The following is a 9,549-nucleotide window of genomic DNA, read 5'->3' on the forward strand; positions in this document are numbered from 1 at the left end:
CAGAAAGGCATCGCCGCCGGGAGTGGGTGGGCGCCAGTAAGTGGGGTTGAGACCATCGCCTCTAGAGGGCGCGCGCAACACGCGAAGATCGGCCCGCTGGCGCTTTGGACGCGCGAGGAACATTCCCTACCCCCGGTTCCGAGCTGCCAAAGGGAACCGAATTGCACCACCCGCAACACAATTGCTCTGAAACACACACACCCCCAAAAGTCTCCAAGTTTTTAGGAAGTAAGCCCCGGCCCCAAAGCCCTTTCCTGCTGTCCAGGCTCCGAGGGCTGGAGGTAGAGCCCGATCAAGCACTGAGACGCCCCCAACTCGAACCCCAGTTGGATTCCAGGCCCTCTCTGGCCCTGGGGGACTCTGGAGTGAGAAGAGGGGAAAAGAATATGAGCCCCCCCCCCCCAATCCTGGGGCAGGCCTGTTCACTATTGAATCTCCCGCACACAGCCCAGGGCCTCGACTAGGATCTGTACTGTTAAGCATCAAAGGGGGAACCCCCCCAAAAAAAAAACACCAACCCAATGCTCTCTCTCTAAAGAGCCATAAAGATTCCAGTTCAACCAGTATGTGTGCTGGGCCAAGCTCCCTGCTGGCTGCGGCAGCACTAGATGGCCCTGCCCTTTGGAGGCAGAGGAATGCCTCAGCCCTCGGCAGCACCACAGGCCCAGGCCTCCACACCTGGTGTCTTTCCCAGAGCATCTGCTCACGTTATGGAAACCCGCCGGAGAAGCACCAGATCAAAGCCAAGGCTGGTGGTGGCCAGACAGCCGGGGAAAGGGGGCAGAGTTGGTGCCCTCTCATCTCCCTGTCTCCCAAAGCACGAGCCCACTAGGCTGCCCAATGCAGGAGAGAGTCTTGGTGGAGAGACGGGGCCAAGGCCTGGGGTCTGGCCCCTCGCTGCGATCCTCCCCAAGCCACTGCACTCCACTCCCCGCCCTCTGACTCTGCCCACCGGCCCAGCCCCTCACGTCGGAAGGCTGATCCACGGCCCCAAAGCCAGGTGCTGGCCGCTTTCTCCCTCCCAGGTCCACATACAGGCCACAGACTAGAGGAAGTAGGCGGGAGAGCTCTGCCAGACGCGGGGTCACCAATTCAATGGGCAAGAGTAGGAGATGCACCAGCCTACCCGTGCCCACAACCCTCCCTTCTGGTTCTGCCAAGTGCTCCTAGATTCGTGCTTGCTTCTCCTGGTGGCGATGTCTGCTAGGTCTTTGGCGGGAGGTGGGGAGTGAAACTGCGCTCAGTGCGGTGGCCCCTTTGGGGTCCCGAGGGCGGCTTTCCTGTGCAGGCTTCACGACCCCACCCCATTGCTGCAAAGTCTTCCGCCAGGAAAATCTAAGAAACCCCCACCCCACCCTGTGCTCTGCGCTACCCTGAACCATTTCTCTCCCAGAGTTGGGGGTGTTGCCCCCCCAGACCAGGGACTGAGAGGCTGGGGGGATGTTGGCGGGGGCGGGGGGCGCGGGGCTGCGCCTCGGCAGCTCTGGGTTCACTAATCACATCAGCGCGCTCTGCGCCGGCTCGGAGCAGCCAGTTGCCTAGCAATACCCGCGAACTCAATTCCTCAATCAATAGGCGCGAGGAGCTGCAATTCGGGGAGCGCTGGCGAGGCTAGGTGGGTCTGGGGGGCGGGTCCCAGGACAGCACTGGTGAGCAGGCGGGGAAGCCGGAGCAGCGCGGCACCGAGGCGCGGGGCGTCAGGGACCAAGACATCAGGCCTGGGGGTGGGGTGCTCCGGGGGAATCCCGCCAGGAGAAATGGGAACCCAGAGGTCGCGCCCATCCTTCCGGGATCCCCGAGTTCTGCCCAGACCGCAGAGAAGTGCAGTCCATAGGTGAGGAAAGCCAGGACCTTCCCCTTTAGAAGGCTAAGAAGTCACTTACTGCTCCCTCCCAACCCTACCCTTCTGCCCCGCTTGATTGGCATCCCCCCAGCTGAGGAATGGCCTACTGGAAACAGAATCGTCCAGGGCCGATAGGGGCGAGAGAGGCGGGTGGGATGGGTCATGAATGAGGAGGGAAGGGTCCTCTCCTCCCGGGGCGCCTGTTCCCTCTTCTCGAGGGCCGGAAAAAAGGAATAAAACCCGAGACACGTCTCTATTTACAAAGTATATATTTAAACACGTAAAAAGCGGTATTGGATACAGACATTCACAACCGCAGAAGATACGTGCCAAGCTTCACTCGAGCTGAGGCGGAGATCGATTCGAGATTTGTACAAATCTTAGAATTAAATAAACCCAACACCCGCACAACTCGCGCGGTTGCAGACGCCCAGCCCCGCGGCCCCTGCCCTGCCCACCCACCCCCAGGTCAGCGTCGCAAGAGCGAGCAAAGGAGACACGCGGACGGCCACGGACAGAAGACAGGACAGATAGGCGGTGGGGCAGAACCAGGGCCGGGGAAGGTCGAAGGGAAGGGGCAAAGTCAGCTCCGAGGGAGGAAAATGAGGGTGAAGGCAGGAAAGGACGGAGGGAAGGAGGCAGCCAGGTACAGACATGGGTCCTGGAATGACCGTCCACTCGGTAACAGACATGTCCCTTCAATGAAGTTTCATCTGAAAATAGCGTCGATATTTAAATAGATACACTTGGTCAACGGCGCTTCTTTATACAAAGTCTAAAATACCAGTTTTACAAATGTGAGCAGATAAAAATCCCCATTCCACGGGCTTTTTATAGGCGCAATTTGATAATTAAAAAAGAAAAATCATGTAGTACTCCGTCTTCCTCTTTTTTACCCCCTCACTTCAAAGGCAAGAAAGTCTGGAGGAGAGGCTGCGAAGAGGCAGTGGGAATACGGGGGGTGTGGAAGAGAAACCAGGCGGGGGTCCCCGCCAAGTGCCCCCCGGATCGAGAAGTTTCCCCCAGTCCCGGCTCCCAGCCTGTCTCTCCGGGAGTCTGTGCTTCCTCCCAAAGCGCCGGGCCCCCTCGCCCCTCCCTCCACTAGCAATGGGAAGTTAGATTCCCTCTGGCCCTTTAAGGGTGGGGGAGGGCGAGGAGGCCGCAGGACCAGTCCTCGAAGGGACCGGGATGTGAGGGGGGCCGATTTGTGCTTTTGAGTCAAAAGAGGGGCGCGCGTCCTACGTCCTTGGAACACAGCGTGGTCACAAGTCGGCCGGGGAGGGGGCGTCCAGGGACCCGCCGCCGCGCGCAGGCCTCCCCAGCCGCGCCGGCCGTCTCTTCTCCAACTCCCTCTCCTCCCTCCCCCTCTGGCGGAGTTTGAATGTCGAGTTCAAATAGAGAACACTCCGCGAATCGAAAAGGCCTATAAATTATAGCTTTTGCTTTTAAGAAAGGGAGAAGAAAAAAAAGGAAAAAGGAAAAGTTCTGATGCGCTCTCTTGGATGGAAACCTCCCCTCGCCCCTCCTTCCCTGGCAGCGCCGAAGCCTCCGGGGTGCCAGTCTTGCCCAGCTCCGAGCCGGAGCCCAGACCTCCACCGCACTCCCAGCCGAGCTGCGGCCAGGGCCTGGGTGCTAAGCCCCCGCTCCCAGCCAACCCCCACCCCCGTGGGTCCCTCTGGGTGGGCCTGTCCGGCCGGGCGTTCTCCTGGGAGCTGGCGGCCCGCCCTCCCCAAGGGAGGGGGACTAGTCCAATCTTCCTGGGAGATGGGGGTCACCGTCTCTCCTGGCGAAGCTAGAAGACGCGAAAAAGAAAAGTCCACCCCCGAACATTTCTCTCGTAAAACAGCAACTGTCTCGAACTCTGGGCACCGACATGCAATCCTCCCAATTTATCCTGGCATTTCGGGAATGTAAACAGATTCGCTGGATTTCTTTTCTTTCTGTGAAATAAGGAAAGGAATCGAGGGAACTGGGAGGTTTTGTCCACATGACATACCTACGATCCGATCTGCGTGTAAAACACACACATCTCCCGTAAAGTGCTTTTCCTGGTGTGGTCCTGGGGGGACTCTGCTGCTCCCCACCCACCCGCAACTTTTTACCTTCAACTTCACACACACAAAAATTACTCCAGTTAATACTTTGCTTTTCCTCCAACAGATTTCTTAATCTTAAAACAACAACAACGACGACCAAAAAAAAAAAAAAAAATAGGAAAAGGAAAAAGACTGACCCCACCTCCTCCCTTTCTGATTGGGGAGCCAATCTTTTGTTGGCCTGGCCAACCAATGGGAAGAGAGAAAAAAATCCGGGTCCTGCCTTGGTTCCAGGGGTCTGCCCTGGGGCTGTGGGAAAAAGGAGGAGGGGTGAGGTGGGCTGGCTGAGTCCCTCCAGACACCATCAGAGGCCAAGTGCCCAGGTCTTCATCCTCCCTACTGCCCTGGGTGGCTGTCAGACCCCTCCTGCCCCAACTCAGCCTGTCTTCCCCAACTAAACCACACTGAGTCTCTCTCTCTGTTTAAATAAAACAACTTCAAGAGTTGAAATATATATATTTAGATATTTTTTCTTAAATAACATATTTACATCTAATAGAAAATATAACTCTAGAGATAATCTTTCCAACCAAAACTGAGGGGGGAGGGATGAAAGGAAAAGGGTTGTGTGAAGGTAGGGAAGGGACAGGGCCAGCCAGAAGGCCGCCTCCCCACCCAGAAATAAAAAGCATTATGCCAAGTTTGCACTCTCACTCTCTCTCCTGCTCCCTGGTCTTGGGATCACCCACCCAGATATTCATCTTTTCTCTTTAAAAAACCCTTGGTCCGTGTTACTTTCCTTAATGGTGACGGTCAAAAAGTTTGAGGTCACGTCGGTGACCACCACCTTCTCCAAGTTGGTCAGAGAGGGGCTCCAGGATTCTTCCTCTGGGTCCCCCAGGATTCTGGCCACTGGGATTCTGGCGATGAGGGAGGGCCTTCCCCCTTGCGCCCCCATGTCCCGATACAAGCCCCCCACAGAGCCAGGGGTGCCTGAGCCGTGCCTGACCCGGGGGCCACCAGGGTCCAGGGTGCCCTGGCCTTTGGCCTCCAGGAAGGCAGCCCTGTGCTTTATGACCCTGGCCGGAAAAGTGTCCACAGCCAGCTTGCCTGTGGCCTCAGCGGGGCTAGGGCTGGCCACACCACACTGGGCCAGGTCCGAGTCCTGCCTTCGAGCTAGCTGGATCACGCTGTGGCCAGCTGGGAACTTTCCTGCCCCGGAAGCAGTGTCGTCCAGCTTCCTGCCCTTGAGGTAATCTCCGAGGCCATCACTGGGTTCTCCCAAGGGCCTTTGTGAGGGGTCTAGGAGCTCTTTCCGGGGCTTGGGACCTCGCTTCTTGGAGCTGTCACCTGGCGAGCTGGGTTTGTCATCTGCACGGCTGGTGCCCCGTTCACGCTCCCGCTCTCGTTCCCTCTCCCTCTCTCGCTCCCGGTCGCGCTCGCGGTCCCGAGGGGGCTCCACTCGGCAGGTGCTGCTGGTGCTGCTGCTGCTTCCGGGTGGGGAAAGACCCATGTTCCGAAGGCCCTCACGGGACCGGGAAGTAGAGGCCAGTTCTTGGGGTGAGCGGCCTGGGTAGGGGATCCGAATGCCTCGGGCCGAGTCACTTCGGAACTCGTATGTTTTGGCCTTTGCCTTGGCCTGGGCCTTCAGGAAGAGAGGGCAGTGTCAAGAACCCAGCAGGGCCCTCGCCCCGCCTCCACCTCCTCCACCCCCCCACCCTCTTTCAGCCCCAGCCTCCCAGCTTCACCCTCTGATGCCTTGGAATTTCCATATGGGTAGGGGTGAAGCATAGGAGTAGCAGTTTGTCTGGAAGCAAAGGGGTAGAAGATTTGTCTGGAAGCAGTCATTTGTACCAAGTACTCTTCTTGTAGTTGATTATGTCTATTTGAGATGGTTGAGGGGGTCTGATAAAGGAATTCTAGTTTGGCTAAGCCCCTCCACTCAGATACCCTTTAGCGATGAAGTGACTTGGTGACAGCCTGTCTAGGGACTCCCTCCTAGATTACAAACAGCACACCCCATTGGTTCATAACCCCTCATGGCCTGCTTCCCACAAACTGACACAAGAACACTACTGCCCACCACCGGACACTGTCACCCTACCTTGAGCAGGAAAGTTTTGGGTTTGGGTCCTCGTTTTTTGGGGCCATACAGCTCCATCTCTCGCTCCCTGCAGAAAGGAAGGAGGGGGGGAAAGGGGTGCGTGAGTGAAGAAACCAAGTGTGCCTCCAGTTGAGCCTGGACAGGAGCCACCCTTCGTGTTTCTAAGTGAGAAGCTGAAGCCTGGAAGGGCCTGTACCTTTCCTCAAAGGCTGCGAGCAGGCGAGCATCCAGGATGTTTTCTTCAGGTTCCCATGTGCTGTACCTAAAGGAAATCAGGAAGAAGTGGGCATCAGTCCAGGGAGCAGAGAAAGAACCGCGGGTGTGCATGTGTATGTCTGTAACTTTTCTTGTTGCATTGTATTGTATTTCAATGTAAAGGGAAAAAGAGGAAGAAAGAAAGCTCCGGAATAACTGTCTGGGGTTGAGAATTGCACAGAACCTACTTACTTCTGCGACCAGCCCTTCCATTTCACGAGGTATTCCATGCGTCCCTGAAGATGCAAAAAGGAAATTGTGTGTGCAAGAGGAAAAATGCATGACGGGGACACGAGAAATACATGCAAAAAATGCATGCACCGAATGAATGCGCTAAATCCCACCGCGAAAAGGCACGCGCCCGCTGCATCACCCCCTGCACGAAACGCTGCACATAGTGCATGCACCGGCATTCATTCCCCCCACCCCGCCCCCCACCCATGCAATCTGTGCATCGCTGCAAGTCTAAGGAAAGCGCTTGGGCTCAGAGCCGCCGCCACGGCCGCGGCCGCTGCTGGGACCTGGGGGAAGGGAAGCTGGGTTGCAGCAGGGGGAGGGAACCCGGGCCGGGAGGGGAGGGCTCGGCCCAAGGCCCGGGGGCACCTACTTTCCGGATGCGCCGCTTCAGGAGGGCTTCGGCCGCGAACACCCGCTCCCCCACCGCTGAAAGCTCCATGTTGACTCGGCGCTTCCCCCCTTGGCCGCTTCCAGGAGCAGAAAAGCAGCAGCCAGCGCACGACAGACCATAATACTCTCCCGCTGACGTCAGTTCTCCTCCCCCTCCCGCGCGCTCGCTCCCTCCCTGCCCCCTCCCTCGCGCAGCTCCCTCCTCCCCTCTCGCCCCGCGCTTCCTCCCGCCCCACGTGTTGCTAACGACGTTGCTAAAGCCAAGCGGCCAGAGCCAGCTCTCCCGCGCTCTGATTGGGCGAACTCCGGGCCACGCCCCTCTCGCTTTCTCCCCCGCGTTGCTACGTGACCCGCGTTCCAATCGCCAGGGGGCGGAGTCCGAGGCGACTCCGGAGACTGAGCGCGAGGGGGGGGGGGGTGGGGCCGCCGCCGGAAGTGGCGTAGCGTGGAGGCGGGCTCGGCCGCTGTCAGTCTGTCGGGCTGGCAGGGGGGCCGTCCACCCTCGGTCCCCACCGGGGCCCCCTCCCCCGCCGCCAAGATGTCCCCCCGGTGCTCAGCGTCCCCCACAGCTCTCGCTGGGACCCTGGCGGCGGTGTCAGCCAGGCCCCGCCCCCTTGGCGACCCCCAGCCCGCCCCACCCCCACCGCGAGGACTCGCGTCGTTCCCTCCCCCCGCCGCCGTCCGCGCCGCACAATGCACAATGCACAGGTGCTGGGGCGCCGCGGGCCGCGCCCGAACCCCCTAGTGCCAGCGACGCGCCCCTCGTCAGCGTTCCCACCCGGCCCCCTCCCCCCGGGTTGCACACCGACCCTCGGTCTCCATGGCAACGGCCTCCCCCCGCTGCCGCCAGCCCCATCCCGCTAACAAATCAATGTGCCTGTGTCTCCTTCTCCGGTCGCGCAACCCTGCCCTCGGCCACCCTCCGGGCCCTGCAAGGCGGGCTGGGCTCGAGCGCTCGCCCCCAGCTTGGAGGCCGAATGCAGACCCAGTGGGGGCCCGCCGTTGCCGCCCGAGTCTTCCCGCACCCCAGGATCCCGTGGGGGAGTTCGCGCGCCTTCTTCCTGCCCCCTCCCCGACCCGTCCCGGACACCCGCAGCCACCTGCCCCTGCCGCCAGCCCGCGTTGCTGTTCCACGCCAGGCCCTGGCCCCAAGTGTCGCTAGCCCCAGTCCAGCCGCTCCTTGCCCCAGGCCGGGGTGTGTTGGGGAGGGCATGGACGACCACCAAGGCAGAGTCTGGAGCTTGGCTGGGGTTGGGGAGCGCGACTGGGGAAGCTCCTTGCTTTACCCGTACCCGGGCAACCCGCTGGGCCTGTGCCCCACTCTTCCTGTTGGCAGCTCATCCCAATGCGCGTGACAGACACTAAGAAAAAACCCGGGAAGCCTCACAGTGTCCACTGAAGGTTGACGAAGAGGGGCGAAGGTGGTGGGATCCAGGAAAGGGGGCGAGGACCGGGTCCCGCGTGCCTTGCGTTTGCACACACGCAAACTGCATGCTCCTGCTCAGCTCGCGGTGACCCGTGGCTGGGACGGCAGCGACAGATACAGAAGCCCAGTCTGGGCCCAGCAATCCCCGACCCTTTTCTCTTACCGCCCAAGCTGCAAGTAACAGCACCCACTCCTCGGAACCCACGATTTAGTTAAAACATCGGTGATAAACTTGACTGGAACCAGTTTCCCTTGGCGAGGGTTGTGGTGGAAGAAAGAGAGAAAAAAAAAAAGGAGAACAAGAGAGAGGAGGAAAGGCGAGCCAAGGAGTCTGACTCGAAAGGGCAGGAAGCCCAGAGCGGAAAACCGGCCTCCTGTCCAAAGTTAGGTGCGCGACGGGTGCGGCGCGGTCCTGGGTGCGCGGGACTGGAGAGATTCCCGCCCCCACTCCTACCCTCCCACTCCCGCACTCCCCGCCCCCACCCTTGGAAACGGGGCGGGGGTCCAGATTTTGGCCTTGCTCAAACTTTACAAGGTGAGCTCTGGGTGAACAGTCTCATCTCTCTGGCCGTTCGGTCTTAACGAACAGCGAGTTGGCGACGCCTAGATAGCCCTGGCGACCCTCGCGAGCTGCCCGCGAGAGGCCGCCGACGGCCGGGTCCTTAATCATAAAAAGTCATTCCCGGTAACAAATAGTTTCGTTGGCCGGTGCCAGCGATACAGCTGTTTCTGTTTAAGCTTAAATACTTTCCAACAGTTTGGGCAGTAAAAATAAAGTCGGCCTCAGCCGCCTGTAAGTGTCTGGTTTCCCCGCCCAGAGAAAGCCCACCCTCCGCCCTGGGCCCGGGTCGCTCTGCACGCCCCGCCCGCAGCCTCTTGGAATTCGCTGCCCGCTGTGGGCGACGGCTGCCCGGCTGTGCCAGCCACGCACCGGTCTCTTGAATTCCCCAGGCAGCTTCAGGGCCACCTTGGAGCCGGAAGGAGGGAGCCTGTCCCGAAATGGCTGGAGGAACGGAGGGGCTTCGCCACCGCCCCTCCCCACCCACGTCCTTCCCCCATCCCTCGCGAGTCGGCCCGCGCCCGCAAAGAGTGGTGGTTTCCCTTCTGATAGGGTTTCTGGAGCGCTGTTCCCGCAAGCTGTGTTTGCGTTGGGTGCCTTTACAGACCCGGAGTTTGCACGAGGCGTGCAGAGGTCGATGGTTTCAGTTTCACGCTGAAAAAGTTAGCTCAGCTCCTCCCTCCCTGTCTTTCTCTTCTT

General features: G+C 59.7%; 1 protein-coding gene across 1 annotated transcript; it reads right to left on the reverse strand.

Annotated features, from left to right (window-relative positions):
- Window positions 1-2,095: 2,095 nt before the first annotated feature.
- Window positions 2,096-7,007, reverse strand: CBX8 (chromobox 8). Its single transcript, XM_040244752.1, has 5 exons — window positions 6,846-7,007; window positions 6,431-6,474; window positions 6,180-6,245; window positions 5,984-6,050; window positions 2,096-5,524 (listed from the first exon to the last, which is right to left on the reverse strand). The coding sequence occupies exons 1-5, from the start codon at window positions 6,912-6,914 to the stop codon at window positions 4,637-4,639; spliced, it is 1,134 nt and encodes a 377-aa protein (XP_040100686.1). The 5' UTR covers window positions 6,915-7,007; the 3' UTR covers window positions 2,096-4,636.
- Window positions 7,008-9,549: the final 2,542 nt, after the last annotated feature.

This window comes from Oryx dammah, unplaced genomic scaffold, assembly GCF_014754425.2.
Source record: "Oryx dammah isolate SB20612 unplaced genomic scaffold, SCBI_Odam_1.1 HiC_scaffold_8, whole genome shotgun sequence".
In the NCBI taxonomy this organism is placed as follows: domain Eukaryota; kingdom Metazoa; phylum Chordata; class Mammalia; order Artiodactyla; family Bovidae; genus Oryx; species Oryx dammah.

Coding starts and splice junctions, on each gene's coding strand:
- CBX8 (XM_040244752.1), bottom strand. CDS start 6,914: ATGGAGCTTTCAGCGGTGGGGGAGCGGGTGTTCGCGGCCGAAGCCCTC. Junction 6,475..6,845: donor TGAAGCGGCGCATCCGGAAA/GTAGGTGCCCCC, acceptor TTGCATCTTCAG/GGACGCATGGAATACCTCGT. Junction 6,246..6,430: donor TGGAAGGGCTGGTCGCAGAA/GTAAGTAGGTTC, acceptor GATTTCCTTTAG/GTACAGCACATGGGAACCTG.